Source organism: Armigeres subalbatus, chromosome 2 (genome assembly GCF_024139115.2).
Source record: "Armigeres subalbatus isolate Guangzhou_Male chromosome 2, GZ_Asu_2, whole genome shotgun sequence".
Classification (NCBI taxonomy): domain Eukaryota; kingdom Metazoa; phylum Arthropoda; class Insecta; order Diptera; family Culicidae; genus Armigeres; species Armigeres subalbatus.
In genome coordinates, this window is record NC_085140.1 from 208,458,499 (window position 1) to 208,481,803 (window position 23,305).

The following is a 23,305-nucleotide window of genomic DNA, read 5'->3' on the forward strand; positions in this document are numbered from 1 at the left end:
AGGTTATCAAATTTAAAAAAAAACACTAGCGCCTCCTGAAGGCCGTCATGATACATTATATTTAAAAAATTAAGTAACAACATAATAATAATAATAATAATAATAGGTGGGAAGGTGAAATACTCTGGGCGTCCATGAAAAACCACCATTTCGAGTAGGTGGGAGCCCAATGAAGGCCCAATTCCTAAGCACCAATGAAAAACTACCCTCGAGCGAGCACTGGTGCTTGAACCTAGCTATTTAGCACTGTAAAGAATTAAATAACTTTACAGAACCCGTAGCTTCCGGGAATGAAAGCACACCCAAATATGGAGTTACGCTCAAGAAGAATACCACCCATGCGATTGCCCGAGAAGGGAGCCCCTACTGGAGCTGGTCCTGGAACGGAGGAAAGAGCGAGCGGCCAGCGGCTAGAGGAAGGAGAGGTGCAACAGCGACCCTCTAGTCATCGGGCTCAGCCCGTTCCGACAAGGCAAAACAGAAACGGCAGCAGAAGAAATCACCAAGGCAATGCTGCACCTGCTGATGTTGCTGTGATTGATCGACGTCAATCACTCACGTTAGCGGGCCGCCGACAGCAACGGATCATGTGGACAAGGGAGATGAATCAGTACGTGATCCGTTGCTACTACGTTTGCACCAGGATGGAGACGGATATGTCCGGCAGACCGGCGATGCTGGAGATGTTCAATGAGAGGTTCCCTCGGTTTGCACCCCAGCTTGACCAGAACAAGTTGTACACACGCCAGAGAGCTATTATGTCACATAATATGCTGACTCCAGAAGACGTGGAGTACATCAAGCGGGAAGTGCAGAGGGAATTGGGAGAGGAGGAGGAGGCAAGATCGAGCGATACGTCGAGAAGGAGTTCTGTTGGGTTGGATGCATCAATCGCAAGTAACCGTCGCGATTCGATTGCACCCGCCGCTCCAGGACCAACAGTGGAATTGCAACGACAGCAATTGAAGGACGAACTAGCTAATCATATGGGCACAGCAGTTACACAGTTCGGTGGGACAGACCCCATGTCCCGACACCGAATACCCAAGTTGCAGTACTCCTACCGGTTGACGAGTACAGTAAGCATCCTTAACCAGGATATTTTGCCACAGTACTTGGAAACCGTGGAGAACCTTGAGGAGCTGCAATTTATCGTGTATTCGGCTGCAGTGGCTGTTGTAAGAACGTTGGGATTGCGAACGCGCACACAAGGTGAGAGTGTTGGACGCGCACGCCCCAAAGCACGAAAACCCGCGTGGATGCGACGTCTGGAGTCCCGCATCGCCACACTGCGGTCAAAATTTGGTCTATTAACACAGTACAAGCAGGGGAATCGATCAACCAGGCAAGTTCGGAATGTTGCTGAAATTGTGAAACCCACAGAACTCCGTGATCTCACCGAGGCGAACATAACTGAGATCCTCGACACCCATGTACAGCGGTTGAGTGCTCTTGCTAAACGACTGCGACGTTATGGAGAATGTTCGAAGAGGAAGGAGCAAAATCGAATGTTCAACATCAACGAAAGGGAGTTCTACAACCACATCCGAAACGACAAAGCCGACTTTGGCGAGGGCCTTCCGGAGATTGGAGAAGTCACGCAGTTTTGGTCCAATCTATGGGAGAGCTCCGTCATAAACAACGGCGATGGGGTGTGGATGGCAGAAGAAGAGCAATATTGTGGTGGAATTGGAGACATGACCGCTATCAACGTGACCGCCCAAGACATACGTGAGGCTACTCGGTATATCAGGAATTGGGCTGCACCAGGACCCGATTTTGTGCATAATTTCTGGTATAAAAAACTCACAACAGTCCACGGGCGGATGGCGGAATGCTTCAACACGGTACTAGATAACCCTTGGCAGCTACCGGAATTCATCACTAGGGGTGTCACTTATCTTCTGCCGAAGGATCGGAACACTTTGAACCCAGCCAAGTACAGACCAATAACGTGCCTTTCGAGTCTGTACAAAGTGCTGTCATCGGTAATAGCGAGGAGGGTGCAGAACCATTGCGACGTCAACAACCTGATGACCGAGGAACAAAAAGGTTGTCGACGTAACATACGAGGCTGCAAGGATCAGGTCATCATTGATGCAGTCGTAGTTGGGCAGGCCACCCACAAGCAAAGAAACCTGAGCATGGCGTATATCGACTATAAAAAGGCATACGACTCAGTACCTCACTCGTACCTTCTTAAGGTACTGCAATTGTATAAGATAGACGGTAACGTCATCAGGCTAATGCAGCACGCTAGGGGGATGTGGAGCACATCCCTACACATTACCGACGGAGAAAAGGTGTTACGGTCTAGGACTCTCAGCATCAGGAGGGGCATATTCCAAGACGATACCTTTAGTCCTCTATGGTTTTGCCTTGCCATGAACCCTCTTAGCAGAGCACTCAACCAACACAACTATGGCTATCATTTGAAGAGTGGGGAAAGGAGTACAAACATTACCCACACCTTCTTTATGGACGACTTGAAGCTGTTTGCGGAATCTATGGAGAAGCTGCACCAATTTCTGCGGCTTGTAACAGTATTCAGCAACGACATCCGGATGGAGTTTGGTATCGATAAATGTCGATCCTTACATCTACACCGGGGTCACCTGGTGGATGCCGACAGTTTCCGCGTCAACGAACAGGAGGAGATTCGAAACATGGTTGAAGGCGAAACGTACAAGTTCCCAGGTTTCTTGCAACTGAAAGGAATTCGCCATACGACGATCAAGAAAGAGCTGCAGGAAAAGTTCTTGCATCGTGTCAACGATATTTTGAAGAGCCTCTTGTCGGCCGGCAACAAGGTGAAGGCGATAAACACGTTTGCTGTGCCCTTGTTGACATACAGTTTCAGGGTGGTGAAGTGGACCAAGACTGACTTGGAGGCGTTAGAACGAGCAGTACGAGTGGCGTTCACTAAGCATCCCATGCGCCATCCAAAATCGTACATTGAGAGAGTCACCCTGCCCCGTACAGTAGGAGGAAGAGGCGTCACCGATATACAAACACTATGTGTTTCCCAGATCCAGCAGTTGCTGGATTCGTGGAAAGCCAGAACCGCCACGAAATCTATCGCGCTGTGTGTGAAGCTGACCACGGATTCAGTGCCCTGCATCTGGCGCAGGAGGACTATCAGCTGAATTGCGACATCAAATCTGTCGACGAGATGATCGCATCGTGGAAGCAGAAGGAGTTGCATGGGACGCACCCCCATCAACTGGAGCTGGAATATATCGACAAAGCGGCGTCGAATACGTGGCTGGTGCGGGGTGAACTCTTCTCGGAAACAGAAGGATTCATGGTAGCCATCCAGGACCGGGTAATTGCGACGAAGAACTATCGGCACTATATATTGCACGAAAACGTGGAGGACCGCTGCAGGAAGTGCAATTCAGTAGGAGAGACGATCGAACATATCGTATCCGGGTGTTCAGCCTTAGCTGACTCAGCCTGACGACCGACGTCATAACGAAGTAGCCAAGATTGTGCACCAACAGCTTGCTTTAAAGCACAACTTGGTTAACCAGTTTGTCGCCTACTACAAATATGTGCCTGTCCCGGTTCTGGAAAATAGTTTCGTGAAGCTGTACTGGGATCGCGAGATCATAACGGATGTCCTCATTCGTGCCAATCGGCCCGATATTGTGGTCTATGACAAAAGGATGAAGCGGGTAACCCTCATCGACATTGCTGTACCGCTAGACCATAATGTCCAAACAACATTCTCCAACAAGATAACGAAGTACCACGACTTGGCGGAGGAGTTGAAGCAGATGTGGCACCTGGAGGACGTGCGTATAATTCCGGTTGTTATCTCAGCAACCGGAATCGTCCCGAAATCTCTTCTGAGATCCTTAGGAGAGCTGGAACTATCTCATAACCTCCATAGCATCCAAAAGACTGTGGTTCTTGGAACTTGCAGCATCGTAAGAAGATTCCTGAACCACCATAACTAATACATCCGGTGCAAACGTTTATTATAGCATTTTAAGTCAACCGGCGAATGAGATCCACAGGCTTAATCCCCTTTGGCATTCAGATTGCCTGGGGTAGGTGAAAATTCCCAGCACGCTTGCCGAGGAAGTGCCAAAACTCTATAATAATAATAATTAAAATCGAAGTTGGGGGGGGGCAAGCCGGCCGATCACTATACATAAATAATTAAATTAAATTTAAATTAAAAATTAAAAATAATTGTAGAACAAAAAATGTTTAAATAAAGAAGAATTTTACTACTACTACTGCGTTCCCTTTATGTGTATTACTTTTCGTGTAAATTTCAACAACTTTTTTTATCTGTGTAATGTAATATTGGAAAAGGACCAAGTACGCCAAGAATAGTTTAATTTTCCGCGTCTTAAATTTTTACGCGCTGATTAGCTTTTATTTTTTCTGTGTATCTAAAACAAATGGCAAACCTCAGAAACTATGGAATTACAAAAAATCCATCAAAACCTTTAAACCCCCAAGCAATTTTAACGAGTCGTATAACATATTCAGAAGAATACTGATATACCTTCGTATACGAAGATATTTACCTCCAGTAGATGATTTAATCGCATATACTTTTCCTTCTCGACACAAGTGCTTTTATGCAAGTGCAGCTGGATGCTGTACGGCGTGCAGCATTCTTCTCCGATCCATCTGGTCGGTTCAACCTTCGACGAGTCGGACGAGTTTGCGTCTAGAGAGAGGGGGGACAACAAATACTCCTCGGGAAGGAATTTGGATGTTTTATAGACAGTTTATAAACCAGTCACGAAAAAAGATCGCAAATGCTTGCAAATTGACGTTCGCCGTCAAGTCGCGCCGTCAGTTCGGTGAATGTGTCTTTTGAGGGTTTCATGCAGAGAACCGGTCACCAACTTTTCGCTCTTCGGCTATGATGGAGACTATTATCAGAAAGCGCACTATAGCCGGGAGCTTTATTTTTCGAGCCTCGCAGTTACCTTTACCTCTCTCACACTCACTTTCCGTTCGCGTTCGAATAACATATTGACATACATACGGATATTGTGGAGGGGCTGCAAAGCGCGATGATGAGCGCTATCAAACCAAAATTTATAGGTTTGCCCAGCCAGCGACGACGACGACGACGTGCCAGATGACTCTCAGGAGATGAAGCCCACCAAATAGATCCGACGATGAAAAGAGGCTGTCGAAAACTCATCAATCGTAACCTCAGGTCGTAAACAACTATTGGGCGGAGAGGTGATTGGAAAAGGTGACGCAAAAGAGATGGTGCTATTTGTTCGATCGGACTCTTTGGCCATAGACGTAATGAGTGAATTTTGATTTGTAGGATATGTGCGAACAATTGTATAGCCTTCATTTAGAGAATCTAATTTTCAATTTCTTTATATGCTCACGATAGGATCGTATCGCGACAGATTGCCTACAAAAGTAAAAATTGATTTGTAGGCGCTCCTGAATTGTAACCGAAGCTAAAAGTAATAAGCAACAAAAGGTAAATGGGTGTACGCGGTTTTGTAGGGGCGAGGAGTCCTAATAAAGCTGATTGGAATGGTAATAACCCCATTCCTTCTCATATCACTACGCTCATGCTTTCAACCATGCCGTTAACCTGTAGACACAACAACTATAACGAGCCGGGGACATGCGACAGCGACAACAGGTTTGCCAATGGGACACCCCGGTGAAGAAGAAAAAATCGCACACAAGAACGCGGATCTTCACTGAATGTGGAAATTAATAATGTACACACCGGCATACCAGCTAGCAGCCAACGCCAGGGAGTGCCGGCGTCATCGGAAAGATTTTTCGGGTATTTCATGCCGAATAAGCAGTGTATCGAAATGGGGTTGCAATGTCCGAAACAGTAACAAAAATTCAAAATTAATCTATCTATCGTAACATCTCATCCTAAAGTAAGATGGGGCATGACTCTGAAGATAAGATCCTAATGGTTGCCCATAAAAAAGACAGAATTGAATTCCTGCTTGTTTGGCAAAAAACAAACGGCTGTTCAACATTCACAACATTTCCATTTCAGTCATCAATTCTACCAAACTATTCCTTACTATTTTCAAATAATACATCAGCATCATATATGAACGTATAAAAAGACAAATATCGATGTTTTTTCTGAAATACTTTGAACATAGAATGATCGGTGTTTGTTTATTTTCAAATCTCACAGAATTCTATAAATATGTGATTTATTAATCAAAGGTCTACCCCTCTCGCCCTACCCCATTTTACTCTACATCGTTCGAAATCAAAATACAATTCCGAACTCGATCGCTGTAGCTATGCGCGAGTCGAGGTGATGATGATGATGCTAATAAGACATTAGGAACCGCAGAATACAGATCTTTTGCATAATCAAGCCACGGTTTAAGAGCAAGCGTGCGCACACGGCCGGCAAGTGGTGAATTTTCGGCTGGAATTTTTGGCGACACATTACCCATTGGTATTTTGTGAAGTGGTGCCTCGTGGCCATTTTTTTAAGTGCAAACATTTCAGCCGTGTATCAGCTCACATGACTATGCAGTGGAATGTTTGTGCTGTGTTTTGGGAAATTTCTGTTGCAGCGAATTTGTTTACATTATGAATCGGAATAAAGTTGTATTTGGATACAACGTTGATAATTCTTGAATTTTCAAGACGGTTAGATTTAAAACTTAGACGGTTAGAACTAAAACTATTACCAGGCCCAGGAGGAACGTTGAACTTGAAAGCAGCCCTTTCTTTTACTTCAATAAAAAGCACCCCTAAATGTACATAAAACAAATGAATTATGCTGGCTTCCAAAGTAGATAGGAATTGCTAAAGAGTTTATTAAAAGTGAGTCGTTTTCCATTCAGCCATAGGAGTTCAATGAAAAAAGCACGTTGATGAAACTAGAAGTAACTCAAACAAGTTGGAGCAACTTTGGGTAAGTTTGAGCTGCCTCATTAAACAGCAGTCAGCACCATTATTATGTTATTACTCACCTAACGCAGCATCAGCATTGACAGCAACCATTAAACACGAACAGATGAGCGCACTTAATAACGCTAAGCTTAAAGACATTTTTAAACTGCACGCCATTTGAATTTGGCGTTACACAGATCCACTGGTTAATGATTTTCACTATTGCACAAAACCTGCATAGCTTTGATGGAACCGAAAGCACCAACGAGAATGAACGATCTTCACTAAAAGCCCTGAAAGGAAAAACAGAGAAAGAATACATTAGTCACCATACAATGGGCAGCCGTCATATCGAAAGGATTTTCCTAATTGGCTTAACAAAATTCTTCCCATGAAACTTGACTCTGCCCAAGGGATTACCTGCTGATTGCCCAGCAAAAACCAGACTCAGCCTCCCTGGCGCCTCTACGCGGAACTAATTAAAACGTGTGAAACTTCGTTTCTCTAAAGCCGCTGCTGCGGCGGTTGCTACTGCTGCTGATCATGATGATGTTGACTATGGCACGACTATTGGAAAGCCCTCGTGAGTATTTGGATACGCACGCAAATAGTGCTTTGCCTTACTACTGTGCGTTTTATCATCGCGCAAAAAGCCCCCTCGCACCACGGTACGGCTGGCGGACACACTCCGGTTCAGAAGTGTTGGGGAGAGTTGATGGAAAAGAAGGAGCTGTTTCTTCATGGTATAAATTGGGAGATATCAGTATTCAGCATGTTTCATGATTTTGTTCTAATATTCTTCAAATCATCCAGGACAGTACTAACGCAAGTTTTCTCCTTGAATACTCATGTGTGACATTGAATACTGTTACACTGAATACTGATGTTCATATTTTGGACTATAGACAAGACCCAATAGCTCCAGGCAAGTACTTCTGTATGTTTCTCAGGGGGAAACGTAGGAACTAAAAATGAACTAAACCCTCCCGTGTTCTAGCAGTATGCCTTGAATCATAAATGACCGTTTTTTTTTAAAGATTAAAAAGTAATTACATTTTATCCCATGAACTGAACACTGAACATCCTACTAGCTTACCCATTACGTTACTATTAATTTTTAGATTTTTAAACAATTAAATTTCAAAAATTTTAGATTTTTAGATTTTTAGATTTTTATATTTTACGATTTTAGATTTTTAGATTTTTAGATTTTCAGATTTTTAGATTCTTAAATTTTTAGATTTTTAGATTTTTAGATTTTTAGATTTTTAGATTTTTAGATTTTTAGATTTTTAGATTTTTAGGTTTTTAGATTTTTAGACTTTTAGATTTTTAGATTTTTAGAATTTTGGATATTTAGATTTTTAAATTTTTAGATTTTTTGATTTTTAGATTTTTGGATTTTTAGATTTTTAGATATTTAGATTTTTAGATTTATAGATCTTTAGATTTTTAGATTTTTAGATTTTAAGATTTTTAGATTTTTAGATTTTTAGATTTTTAGATTTTTAGATTTCTAGATTTTTAGAATATTAAATTTTTAGATTTTTAGATTTTTAGATTTTACGATTTTTAGATTTTACGATTTTTAGATTTTAGATTTTTCGATTTTCAGATTCCTAAATTTTTAGATTTTTAGATTTTTAGATTTCTAGGTTTTTAGATTTTAAGACTTTTAGATTTCTAGATTTTTAGATTTTTTGAATTTTGAATTTTTAGATTTTTAGATTTTTAAATTTTTAGATTTTTAGATTTTTAGATTTTTAGATTTTTAGATTTTTAGATTTTTAGATTTTTAGATTTTTAGATTTTTAGATTTTTAGATTTTTAGATTTTTAGATTTTTAGATTTTTAGATTTTTAGATTTTTAGATTTTAGATTTTTAGATTTTTAGAATTTTAGATTTTTAGATTTTTAGATTTTTAGATTTTTAGATTTTTAGATTTTTAGATTTTTAAAATTTTTATTTTTTTAGATTTTTAGATATTTTGATTTTATGATTCTTAGATTTTTAGATTTTTAGAGTTTTAGATTTTTAGATTTTTAGAGTTTTAGATTTTTAGATTTTTAGATTTTTAGATTTTTAGATTTTTAGATTTTGAGATTCCTAAATTTTTAGATTTTTAGATTAGTAGGTTTTTAGATTTTTAGACTTTTAGATTTCTAGATTTTTAGATTTTTAGATTTTTTGAATTTTGGATTTTTAGATTTTTAGAATTTAAGATTTTTAGATTTTTAGATTTTTAGATTTTTAGATTTTTACATTTTTACATTTTTAGATTTTTAGATTTTTAGATTTTTAGATTTTTTAATTTTTAGATTTTTAGATTTTTAGTTTTTAGATTTTTAGATTTTTAGATTTTTAGATATTTAGATTTTTAAATTTTTAAATTTTTAGATTTTCAGATTTTTAGATTTTTAGATTTTTAGATTTTTAGATTTTTAGGTTTTTATATTTTAAGATTTTTAGATTCTTAGATTTAGATTTTTAGATTATAAGATTTTTAAATTTATAGATTTTTTGATTTTTAGATTTTTGATTTTTTGATTTAAGATTTTTAGATTTTTAGTTTTTTTAGATTTTTAGATTTTTAGATTTTTAGATTTTTAGATTTTTTGATTTTTAGATTTTAAGATTTTTAGATTTTTAGATTTTTAGATTTTTAGATTTTTAGATTTTTGTGTTTTAGATTTCTAGATTTTTTAAATTTTTAGATTTTTAGATTTTTAGATTTTTAGATTTTTAGATTTTTAGATTTTTAGATTTTTAGATTTTTAGATTTTTAGATTTTTAGATTTTTAGATTTTTAGATTTTTAGATTTTCAGATTTTAGATTTTTAGATTTTGAGATTTTCAGATTCCTAAACTTTTAGATTTTTAGGTTTTTAGGTTTTTAGAATTTTAGACTTTTAGATTTCTAGATTTTGGAATGGATTTTGGAATTTTGAATTTTGGATTTTTAGATTTTTAGATTTTTAGATTTTTAGATTTTTAGATTTTTAGATTTTTAGATTTTTAGATTTTTAGATTTTTAGATTTTTAGATTTTTAGATTTTTAGATTTTAAGATTTTAAGATTTTTAGATTTTTAGATTTTTAAATTTTTAGTTTTATAGATTTGTAAAGTATTAGATTTTTAGATTTTAAGATTTTTAAGTTTTTAGATTTTTAAGTTTTTAGATTTTTAGATTTTTAGATTTTTAGATTTTTAGATTTTTAGATTTTCAGATTTTCAGATTTTTAGATTTTTAGATTTTTAGATTTTTAGATTTTTAGATTTTTAGATTTTTAGATTTTTAGATTTTTAGATTTTTAGATTTTTAGATTTTTAGATTTTTAGATTTTTAGATTTTTAGATTTTTAGATTTTTAGATTTTTAGATTTTTAGATTTTTTGATTTTTAGATTTTAAGATTTTTAGATTTTTAGATTTTTAGATTTTTAGATTTTTAGATTTTTAGATTTTAGATTTTTAGATTTTAAATTTTTTAAATTTCTAGTTTTTTGATTTTTAGATTTTTAGATTTTAGATTTCTAGATTTTTAAATTTTTAGATTTTTAGACTTCAAATTTCTAGATTTTTAGATTTTTAGATTTTTAGATTTTTAGATATTTAATTTTTTAGATTTTTAGATGTTGAAATTTTTAGATTTTTAGATTTTTAGATTTTTAGATTTTTAGATTTTTAGATTTTTAGATTTTCAGATTTTTAGATTTTTAGATTTTTAGATTTTTAGATCTTTAGATTTTTAGATTTTTAAATTTTTAGATTTTTAAATTTTTAGATTTTTAGATTTTGAGTTTTTTTTTAATTTTTAGATTTTAGATTCTTAGAATTTAAGATTTTAGGATTTTTAGATTTTTAGATTTTTAAGATTTTAGATTTTTAGATTTTTAGATTTTTAGATTTTTAGATTTTTAGATTTTAGATTTTTAGATTTTTAGATTTTTAGATTTTTAGATTTTTAGATTTTTAGATTTTTAGATTTTAAGATTTTTAGATTTTTAGATTTTTAGATTTTTAGATTTTTAGATTTTTAGATTTTTAGATTTTAGGATTTTCAGATTTTTAGATTTTTAGATTTTTAAATTTTTAGATTTTTAGATTTTTAGATTTTTAGATTTTTAGATTTTTAGATTTTTAGATTTTTAGATTTTTAGATTTGGGGCCATCCACAAAGTACGTCACGCTTCTAGGGAGGAGGGGGGTTCCGAACAGCGTGACGAGTCATACAAAAATTTTAGAGGTTTAATACAAAAAGTGTGACGAAGAGGGGAGGGGGGGTTGAAAATAGCCAAATTTTGCGTGACATACTTTATGGATCTTCCCTTTTTAGATTTTTAGATTTTTAGATTTTTAGATTTTTAGATTTTTAGATTTTTAGATTTTTAGATTTTTAGATTTTTAGATTTTTAGATTTTTAGATTTTTAGATTTTTAGATTTTTAGACTTTTAGACTTTTAGATTTTTAGATTTTTAGACTTTTTGAATTTTGAAATTTTTGGATTTTTAGATTTTTAGATTTTTCAATTTTTAGTTTTATAGATTTGTAAAGTTTTAGATTTTTAGATTTTAAGATTTTTAAGTTTTTAGATTTTTAGATTTTTAGATTTTTAGATTTTTAAATTTTTAGATTTTTAGATTTTTAGATTTTTAGATTTCTAGATTTTTAGATTTTCAGATTTTTAGATTTTTAGATTTTTAGATTTTTAGATTTTTAGATTTTTAGATTTTTAGATTCTTAGATTTTTAGATTTTTAGATTTTTAGATTTTTAGATTTTTAGATTTTAGATTTTTAGATTTTTAGATTTTTAGATTTTAGATTTTTAGATTTTTAGATTTTTAGATTTTTAGATTTTTAGATTTTTAGATTTTTAGATTTTTAGATTTTTAGATTTTTAGATTTTTAGATTTTTAGATTTTTAGACTTTTAGATTTTTAGATTTTTAGACTTTTTGAATTTTGAAATTTTTGGATTTTTAGATTTTTAGATTTTTAGATTTTTAGATTTTTAGATTTTTAAATTTTTAGTTTTATAGATTTGTAAAGTTTTAGATTTTAAGATTTTAAGATTTTTAAGTTTTTAGATTTTTAGATTTTTAGATTTTTAGATTTTTAAATTTTTAGATTTTTAGATTTTTAGATTTTTAGATTTCTAGATTTTTAGATTTTCAGATTTTTAGATTTTTAGATTTTTAGATTTTTAGATTTTTAGATTTTTAGATTTTTAGATTTTTAGATTTTTAGATTTTTAGATTTTTAGATTTTAGATTTTTAGATTTTTAGATTCTTAGATTTTTAGATTTTTAGATTTTTAGATTTTTAGATTTTTAGATTTTTAGATTTTTAGATTTTTAGATTTTTAGATTTTTAGATTTTTAGATTTTTAGATTTTTAGATTTTTAGATTTATAGATTTTTAGATTTTTAGATTTTTAGATTTTTAGATTTTTAGATTTTTAGATTTTTAGATTTTTAGATTTTTAGATTTTTAGATTTTTAGATTTTTAGATTTTTAGATTTTTAGATTTTTAAATTTTTAGATTTTCAGATTTTTAGAATTTTAGATTTTAGATTTTTAGATTTTTAGATTTTTAGATTTTTAAACATCCAAAGTTTAAAATTTTTAGACTTTTGGATTTTAAATTTCTTATGTTTAATTTTTTTGTAATTTCAAGCTTTAGATTTTTGATTTTTTAATTTTTATATGTTTCAATCTTCAGATTTAAATTTTTTGGATTTTTGTCAATTTATTTTATTTTGTTTGTTTGTTCTCAAACATTCAAACGATAGTGCACGCGTGACGTTAGTGAAACACCCGAATAGGCTACCAAAAGGAAGAGACGAAAGAGCCGTTTCAATTGAATCCCACCGAAGTGCCCACTTCATCCTACCTAAAGAGGCTTTGTGGGGCTCTCCTCGCAGCCATGAAATCCTACAACAAGACAAATCAACAATAGCCACAGCGATCTCAAGAATGCAAGAAACTGGCTCTGCCCGGTGCCGCACGTAGTCCATCAAGAAATACCCCCCGGACTATGAATTACGGCAACGGGATAATGACGAGGATGCAAGGCGAGCGTGCGGTGGAACTCACTCTAACGCCATTAAGTGAAGAGCAAACAAATTGACGAAAAAATCCGAAAAATTGGTATCCATAATTCAAAGCAAAAACAAACAAGTGCTCAAACAATTGAGTAAATCGCACTTTTCATCGCGCCAGATGATCACCATAGCTTGGTGTACGGTAGGTCAATTAGGAATAAAAAAAACATTAGCTTCAATCAATCTAATTCCAGAGTACTTTGTTAAAGGGGCTTATGTCCATCATCGGTGAAAACGAGTTGCTGTTACCAATAGAACTAGTTTATCTCAATCATACTTCTTTAATCATACTCCAATGTTAAGCAGTCGCTAGTTGTTCATTGAACAGATCAAAATGACCCAAATTACATATATAATATTGTCAATCTGCAATGCCTTCGAAAAACGTGTTTCCTGTTTCAAGTCTAAATCATTATCGAGTAGCGTATGTGACACAACAATTCTCATTATTAATAAATACCACGAGACAAAGTCATGTACCTCAAAATAAAAGTCGAATATGATCACATTTGGTCATTTGGGTCAGTCCAACGCACAACTAGCGCCTTTGACTACCTCACTGCCGAGATTCCTGTGAAATTCCATCGGCAAAATTAGGCAAATAAGAAAATCACATCACCATAAAGGTAAACAGTAGCGCTGGCGCCCGTCCGAAATCCAAACATCCATCGCCCGATTCGCATCTTGCGCTTTGCGATAGAGCAACCGGCGGTGTCGTCATGCACCATCGCGACCTCGTCGATCAAAACAGGTGGCTCCTAGGATCGTCTCACCAATTCGATCGTGATGTCACTGGAATTTGGCACCTTGATCCCACGCTCATCCGGCTGTCTCTTTCTATCCTACGCGCAACAGCTTTGCTAATTTTAAAGTGAGCAACATTCTTGCAGAAATTAAATCCATATATACCTATCTATATAAATATAAAAAAAATCGCAACCGGATTAACCGATTGAAGTCGTGATGCTCAAATCCAGCTGTTTTCCCGCACACGACTCGATCTTGGTCGAATACAAAGGTGTTGTTTATTCTTTGCCGCCAGCAAAAGTACGTTGACGTCGATTAACGTTTTGGATTTTCTAGTTAATCGTCGTCTGGTTGGTGCGCATGGTGCAATAATGGTTTTATTTGCCAGAGTTTATGGATTGGTGTGTTTACCATGTGCAATTATTGCTCACAATAGTAGTAAATGTATAAATGTGACGTAAAAGAGTAGAAGAATTTCTAAAGATGGAAGACTAACGAGTTAAAGTTAAAATGATTAAAAGTTACTTGGTAACAAGTACGTTTTCTAATTTTCGTGATTTTCAGAAGTGATCAAGCATGTTGGCAAACAGAACCAACGGAATTGATACCCTATTCTTTTCTCAGATTAGATGATTTTGTTATAGTGAAAATGAGAAAAAAAAACAATTTATTGGGAAACGAAGACGTGGTGTGAACAAAATTATTTCTAAATATGAGAATTTTTTGGAAACTTGCAAAGAACACGTGTTTCATCGCTACAGCTCGCCCACATACTCAATTAATTTTATTCCTTGTACAGACGTTTTGCTATTAGATGCACGTTGGTTCCACCAAATGCAAATAATTTCATAGCAGTAAACAATTTTCTTTATTTTACTAGTTCGAAAGGTCATACATACTGGTAATGAGCTCCTATGAAGTGAATGATTGCTCATCCTCGTTTCCAATTTGAAATATGCAATGGACAAAATTTCTGTGAATCATCATGATTCGGTGATTCAACGATATTTTATTTCGAAATTGTTTTCACTCGAAATGCTCATCCCTGCTCACATTGCACGAGCCATTTCCATCTGTGCTGCTGGTGTACATCAGCGAGAGCTGTTCCCGTGCTTGTGACTCATGTTTTATGTATGATAAATGTGCGACAGTGAACTTCTACCGAAGAAGCGTTAAACTATTCCAATGAATGTAATCACACAAAGAGTCGAGACGAGCAATATATCGAATGAAATATGCAAGCTGGTTATCCATTCGTATTGTATGTTCTTGTATCACGCGCGTACATATCTTCCTAATTATGAAACCAATCGTGCTCGCAACATATTTTCGCATTCGTATCCGCTACAACATCGAGTCTGCATGCTGCCAACTACTGCAGCTCACTTGAGCAGCTTCTCTCGAGGTTTTCGATTTCTATCAGTTTGAATCGCTGATTAACCGCTGAAACCACCGGCTGCCGTTTGTTCTAACCGCAATTTGTAACAACAAACCGGTGGTTACTTTTTTAAATATTATGGTGATTGTGCTTCTACTTTTTGCCTTTCTCGTACAACTAAGTTGTACCGAAAGGCTATCATTTCACTCCAAATTCGAACTTTTGATAGAATTCCCGGAGACCCATAGTGTTATATACCATTCGACTCAGCTCGATGAGCTGAACAAATGTCTGTCTGTCCGTGTGTGCGTGTGTGTGTGTGTGTGTGTGTGTGTGTGTGTGTGCACAAAATGCCATAAATATATTAGCCAAATTTTCACATACAAACTCTTAACCTATTTTCTTGCAACAAGTTGCATCCGACAGAGACTAAAACGCTGTTGATCACTATTGAATTTCATTATAATTGCGAATTGCAAAAAATAGATAATATCAAAATACTGATGAGACATAGTCACATAGAACAATAATGTGTTATGAAAATGCCTTGCATCTATGAATATTTTTAATGTTTATCCATGGCTTGCTCCCATTACGAGTTTCATCGTACTATAAAGATGCTCGTGTTGCGCGCATTTAGGCGTAAGTATGCTCTTCGTTCAGTTTCATAGTACAATGAAATTGTCCGAAAGTCAAAATTCGAACATAGGAAATTCGAGAAACTTTTGGCAGCGCCACCTGTCGTCTACTAGTGTAAATTTTCTATCATAACATTAGACGGTGTAGCTGTTTTGCCTTTCTTGTATCATCGAGGTGTAGGCGTAAAGGCTACATTTATTACCTTTTTTAGCGAGAAAGGCACCATCACCGCTAGGTGGATTGATCTGGGTTTTTTTGTTTAGAATCCTCGAAGATTAATAACAAACCGTGCGACAACATGACTTGTTAAATAAAACGTGCAACAATTGCAATCACACTTGGCTTTTTAAATATTACCAACTGTTTTCAAGTTTTTTACTATATTTTCTTGGTTATGTATAGTCTATCTTGTATACTCTTTCATTGTGTTGAGTTTCGCAGATTTTGTGGAAGATAAGGCATGTTTTAGGATTTTTCACTTCAAGTGTTTGCTCAACATATCAACAATCAATATCCACACTAAATCCACTAGGGGGCATTCACAAAGCACACTAGGAGGGGATATCAATAAGAATTTGTATTTAAGGGTCGTACACTAATTACTTAAGCACTTATGGGGGCAGGGGGGTTCTGCCATTTTCTTACACTCCATATAAATAAAAAAATATTTGTATGGGGAAAATCTTACATGGGGGAAAGGGGGTTCAGAAAAATTGCTTACGTAATTAGTGTACGGCCTCTTATCAAGATAATCTTTGCACTATTTTGGGGGTTTCTGGACATTGCAGCATATTTGCAATCTCTTTCCAATAACAAGATTTACATATCTATACATCTATCATGCGAATTCAACTGATATATTAGCTGTATGTTCTCCTGTATGTTGATCCATGTGTGCAAACGAAATTATCTGATCAAAAATTGAAGCTCAATATTTAATTTGCTTAGGAATATACGAAAAAATACATCACATTATAAGGCTGACCGGGAATCAAACCCAGCCACCTGCTGCCCGGCTGGAAGATGCCACGGTGTAAAGGTCCTTTGTTGAAGAACTGGAGAATCATGCAACAGATATCCCAGAAGGTGGCAACATGGAAGGCCAATTGCCTACCATTAAAACTGCCTTCATCGCCACCAGCCAAAATGATCTGGGCGAGCTACGCACTCAAAAAAAAAACATTGAATCACTTATGAAGATAGAAAAGCAAAGAGAAGCCAAAGCCGCGATATAGCGAGGAAAACAGAGGAGCCAGAGTCTTTGTATACGCCAACGATATTCGGCTCGACAAAATGAAGTGAAGCGCAGGCGGACTCTCTTACCGAAGAAGGAGAATAGACCATAGCAACCGTGGTCCGTGGACGTTCGGCTCTTAAACGTAATCTCACGACGGTTAAGCGGGACAAAGATGAATGCAACGATGCTTGTGAAAGACGTGACTGATTAGGTACTGACCGACCCAACTGACCAGCTGAAGCGCTGGTTTCGAGCACTTTGAACAACTTCTCTATACCATACCAGCCAGCACACCAGCCCGCCAGTATAACACGCGACAATACCGAAGCTCCATCACTCCTAGAGATCCAAACGGCCATTCACACAATGAAATCGTATCAAACCCACAGCTTATCTATCGCATATCAGATCAAACCTGATCCCATGACATCTGCTCAACTTTTACAACGTTTATTTCGTAATATCTGGAGCACCGAAACTTCCCGGTCAAATCTGGTTGGCCGAAAGGGCTTTTGGGAAAACGTTCTGAGGCGCATTTAAGGCTCATTATAATGATTTGGGTGGGGTATTAGATCGCCCATGTACGGATTTATTTTCAGGTATTTTAGTGTTTCCGGTTTGCTCAGGACCACGTTTTTTTGCTATTTTGGTGCTAGTGAGTAAATTTATGTTAAGGTAATGTCATATTTGTAACACGAATCAATATTCATCAGATTTCTAAAAACGTGGTACGCTTGAGAGGGTAATAAAAATCCTCAGCCCTTAAAATTGGGCCGTTCAATTTTAAGGGCTGAGTATTTTTAAGCGAAAACTTGTCTGATATTCGCCGACGAAGGATTGTTCAAGCGGTCTTAATCTGTTGAACAAAATATTATTCCTGGTTAATTGGCGCAATCCAATTTGTGCCCTTTTTAAAGAGTGGGCAAATGAGGCTTTCCATTGCCCACCCAGCTAGCAGGCAATTCTTCGTCTTCCCATATTTTCGACATAATATGGTGCTGGACTCCATAAAGCTGCTCACTGCCATGTTCAATAAGTTCAGCCGGGAGCTGGTCCTTTCCCACAGCCTTATTGTTATTCAGCCTCGTCATGGATTTCAAACCTTATCTCATCTCATCTAGGCGGCTCCACAGCTTGTTCACCATCGCTAATGTTTATTGTGTTCAACGTCACTTCCATCCTTCAACAAAGTCTCGAAGTGTTGCTTCCACCTGGCAACTACTTCGGTCTTATCTGTCAGCAAATTCCCTTCTTGGTTATTCCACATGGCGGGAGAAGGCGCTGTCTTTCGTCGCACGCTATTGACAGTCTCATAAAACCTTCGCATATCGTACTGCTCCATTCTTTCCTGTGCCTCACTAATCACTTGTTCTTCATACTGTTTTTTTTTTCTGCCTGTGGTGGGTTCGTTTTTCGGCTGTTCTTGCGTGACATAGGAACTTGTAGGGACCAGAGCTCTAGTGGACGCTCCATCCTTGATGTCGAACCACCATTTTGCAGCAACTACGTCGTATCTATAGTTAATATATAGAAGAACCTTGGTTTGGAAAGCATTAAACACAATTCCACGTAGGCAATACAGTCCGTCTTAAGCAACACATGATTTCTGTCTCCATTGAATTCTTACAAAATCACAACTTTTTTTTTTACTAATACATTTTGGGCAATCTTTGGGGTTCCCGTTTGGTATACAAAAATATAAATGTGGTTCGGTTGTTGCTACTTTCTGGATACTGGGTTCGCCGTACAGCTGGGTGAGCTCGTGGTTTATTCTTCGCCACCAAACACCGTTTTCTTGCACACCGCCAAAGATGGTTCTAAGCACCCGTCTATCGCTCCGAGTGCTTGCAAGTCCTCCTCGAGCATTGTCCATGTTTCATGTCCGTAGAGGACTACCGGTCTTATCAGCGTCTTGTACATGACACATTTGGTGCGGTGGTGAATCTTTCTTCACAGTTTCTTCTGGAGCCCGTAGTAGGCCCGACTTCCACAGATGATGCGCCTTCTTATTTCACGACTAACATTGCTATCAGCCATTAGCAAGGATCCGAGGTAGAGGAATTCCTCGACCACCTCGAAGGTATCCCCGTCTATCGTAACACTGCTTCCCAGGCGGGCCCTGTCGCGCTCGGTTCCGCCCACAAGCATGAACTTTGTCTTTGACGTATTCACCACCAGTCCAACTTTTGCTGCTACACGTTTCAGGCGGGTGTACAGTTCTGCCACCTTTGCAAATGTTCGGCCGACAATGTCCATGTCATCCGCGAAACAAATAAATTGACTGGATCTGTTGAAAATCGTACCCCGGCTGTTACACCCGGCTCTCCGCATGACACCTTCTAGCGCAACAACAGGCACGAAAGTCCATCACCTTGTCTTAGCCCCCGGCGCGATTCGAACGAACTGGAGTGTTCGCCCGAAATCTTCACACAGTTAAGCTGGTAAGCTTCCCAGGGAAGCTGTTCTCGTCCATAATTTTCCATAGCTCTACGCGGTCTATACTGTCGTATGCCGCCTTGAAATCAACGAACAGATGATGCGTTGGAATCTGGTATTCACGGCATTTTTGAAGGATTTGCCGTACAGTAAAGATCTGGTCCGTTGTCAAGCGGCCGTCAACGAAGCCGGCTTGATAGCTTCCCACGAACTCATTCACCAATGGTGACAGACAACGGAAGATGATCTGGGATATCACTTTGTAGGCGGTATTAAGGATGGTGATCGCTCGAAAGTTCTCACACTCCAGCTTGTCGCCTTTCTTGTAGATGGGGCATATAACCCCTTCCTTCCACTCCTCCGGTAGCTGTTCAGTTTCCCAGATTCTGACTATCAATTTGTGCAGGCAAGTGGCTAGCTTTTCCGGGCCCATCTTGATGAGCTCAGCTCCGATACCATCAGGGGCGACTCGTCCATACGTTCTACCTGTTCATGGAACAGGTAACCATTTTTAGGTCAGAAGTAGGAAATTAATGTCTTGGCAATTAATTATTAGGGCAAATAATTTACTTAGTAAATTTTTTAAACAAAGTTTCGCGTAATATTTCCAATGATTTTAACATCTAAATATCTAAAGAAACAAAATATTTCGTAGGCAGATCAAGTTAACGCCACATGCTTGGCGTACAGTCAAATTGCAGATAAATGTGTGTTTCCCCGACACACCACACCCCATCACATAGAAAGCTTTTGCCAGTCGTACGATCCATAATGAAGAACCAACAGCAGCGCTGCCAGAAGTCAAATTTAAAGTTTTGCGCCATGACAAATGATTTGAAATAATTTCCTTCTTGGTATGCTCACTCGTTCTCCGCGCGCAGAGAACCAGCGTGTGCGTTGCCAGCTTTCTCCGTTTCCTCATATCATCCTCTTTCGCATGCGAAGCAAGCACGTTTAGATGCAAGTTCTGCTATGCGCGCAGCAGGAGTCAAACCCGTTCGACGCGCTGCGAGAACAATCAACGACGCGATGCACCTTCGGTTAGACTCGATCGTAGTGTCGGGCTGTGCTTTGCCGAAAGGCGCACCGCGCATGCATTCTCCTGATGAATATGCAATGCATCAAGAACAATATTAAACTAATGTTTGCGTTTTCAAAAGAGACATTAAATAATGCTTTTTTACGAATACTCAAAATCAATCAACATAGAGAAAAAGGTATAGTTTTCACTAAATTTGAAGAATTAAATAACTGGAACATATTTCAACTTCTAAATGTGACTCACTGGTCGTCACAATCTGGGGTCGCATCAAACAATAATTGTATAATTTACAATGTTGTGAAAACTCATATGTGAATATGTACGTTCAGTACGCTAGGCTATTCACATATGATTTTTCACAACATTGTAAATTAATGTCCAAGTCGGGTGGTTTAATCCCCGGAAATAGGCAATTAACTTTTATTGAACTGAATAATTGTATAATTATATACTATTATTATTATACTAATAATGGTTAATAACATTTCTTTCATAGCAACAAAATATGTGAGAGTTTAAATATTAGCGGCGATGGGACCCGTGTACCCCGAATGGTGGAATGAGCCGATTTGAAAGATCTCTATTCTGAGCAATATCCAGTTATTGCCAACTGTTATCAAGTTAGATTTCAGACGATTTGCGAGAGTCTAGAATTTCAAGTGCATCTAAATTTAAAACATTTTTGTAACAAAAGAGATTGATAAACTATTTATTGTATTGTAAATCCTTTCTATTTAAATTGTTTTTTTTTCTAATATTGTGCATATAGTTGTACAAGAAAAGGTTGTAATATTAGATTAAATGCACAACTTTCATTCGAAACCACTCAGCTTGATGAATATTTTTTTATCAGCATGGTAGAACAGGTGTAGCAAAAGTCCACGAGACGCCCCTGGATACCATCCTTACCAGCTGATTTATTGGTCTTTAGCTGTTGGATGGCAGGTGTACCGATACGGAAGGCTGTGTTGGAAGTAGGTGCTGCGAATGGCCATATTCTTAGAGGCGGCGAAATCAATTAGTCGTAGGCCGTTTTCGTTCGTCAGCCGGTGAGCGCTGAACTTTCCAATAGTCGGTCTAAACTCCTCCTCTTGGCCAACCTGAGCGTTCAAATCTCCTATGATGATTTTGACGTCGTGGCTTGGGCTGCTGTCGTACTCACGTTCCAGCTGCGCGTAAAATGCGTCCTTATCATCATCAGTGCTTCCGGAGTGTGGGCTATGGACGTTGATTATGCTGAAGTTGAAGAACCGGCCTTTGATCCTTAACCTGCACATTCTCTCGTTGATCGGCCACCACCCGATCACGCGCCTTTGCATATCGCCCATCACTATGAAAGCTGTTCCCAGCTCATGTGTGTTGCCGCAGCTCTGGTAGATGGTATGATTACCTCTAAACGTTCGCACCATTGATCACTTCCAACAAACTTCCTGCAGCGCTACGATGCCGAATCCACGGTCCTTGAGCACATCGGCGAGTATGCGTGTGCTCCCGATGAAGTTGAGAGATTTGCAGTTCCACGAACCGAGTTTCTAATCGCTAGTCTCTTTTCGTCGCATACTCGCCGATGTGCTCAAGGACCGTGGATTCGGCATCGTAGCGCTGCAGGAGGTTTGTTGGAAGGGATCAATGGTGCGAACGTTTAGAGGTAATCATTCCATCTACCAGAGCTGCGGCAGCACACACGAGCTGGGAACAGCTTTCATAGTGATGGGTGACATGCAAAGGCGCGTGATCGGGTGGTGGCCGATCAACGAGAGAATGTGCAGGTTGAGGATCAAAGGCCGGTTCTTCAACTTCAGCATAATCAACGTCCATAGCCCACACTCCGGAAGCACTGATGATGATAAGGACGCATTCTACGCGCAGCTGGAACGTGAGTACGACAGCTGCCCAAGCCACGACGTCAAAATCATCATAGGAGATTTGAACGCTCAGGTTGGCCAAGAGGAGGAGTTTAGACCGACTATTGGAAAGTTCAGCGCTCACCGGCTGACGAACGAAAACGGCCTACGACTAATTGATTTCGCCGCCTCCAAGAATATGGCCATTCGCAGCACCTACTTTCAACACAGCCTCCCGTATCGGTACACCTGGAGATCGCCACTGCAGACAGAATCACAAATCGACCACGTTCTGATTGATGGACGGCACTTCTCCGACATTATCGACGTCAGGACATATCGTGGCGCTAACATCGACTCTGACCACTATCTGGTGATGGTTAAACTGCGCCCAAAACTATCCGTCATCAACAATGTTCGGTACCGACGACCGCCGCGGTACGACCTAGAGCGACTGAAGCAACCTGATGTCGCCACTGCATACGCGCAGCATCTCGAGGCAGCGTTGCCGGAAGAGGGTGAGCTCGATGGGGCCCCTCTTGAGGACTGCTGGAATACAGTCAAAGCAGCCATTAACGACGCAGCGGAGAACAACGTCGGGTATATGGGTCGAAGTCGACGGAACGATTGGTTCGACGAAGAGTGCAGACAGATTCTGGAGGAGAAGGACGCAGCGCGGGCGGTCGCGCTGCAGCAAGGTACCCGGCAGAACGTGGAACGTTATAGACGGAAGCGGAGACAGCAGACCCGCCTTTTTCAGGAGAAGAAACGCCGCCTGGAAGAAGCGGAGTGCGAGGAGATGGAACAGCTGTGCCGTTCTCAAGATACACGCAAGTTCTATCAGAAGCTCAACGCATCCCGCAAAGGCTTCGTGCCGCGAGCCGAAATGTGCCGGGATAAGGATGGGAGCATCTTGACGGACGAACGTGTGGTGATCGAAAGGTGGAAGCAGCACTACGAGGAACATCTGAATGGCGCTGAGAGTACAGGCAATG

The 23,305-nt window shown here is 38.1% G+C and overlaps 1 protein-coding gene across 9 annotated transcripts in view; it reads right to left on the reverse strand.

Annotated features, from left to right (window-relative positions):
- LOC134211559 (BMP-binding endothelial regulator protein) overlaps positions 1-23,305 on the reverse strand; it is a 252,358-nt gene that overhangs the window by 158,267 nt on the left and 70,786 nt on the right. For 8 of the 9 annotated variants that reach the window (XM_062688541.1, XM_062688539.1, XM_062688538.1 and 5 more), the window contains exon 3: positions 6,963-7,175. In XM_062688541.1, coding sequence (XP_062544525.1) covers positions 6,963-7,059 — 97 coding nt within the window. In that variant the 5' untranslated portion in view covers positions 7,060-7,175. Of the gene's footprint in view, positions 1-6,962; positions 7,176-7,302; positions 8,096-23,305 lie in introns of those variants that run through there. The other variant, XM_062688542.1, reaches the window with a different exon arrangement.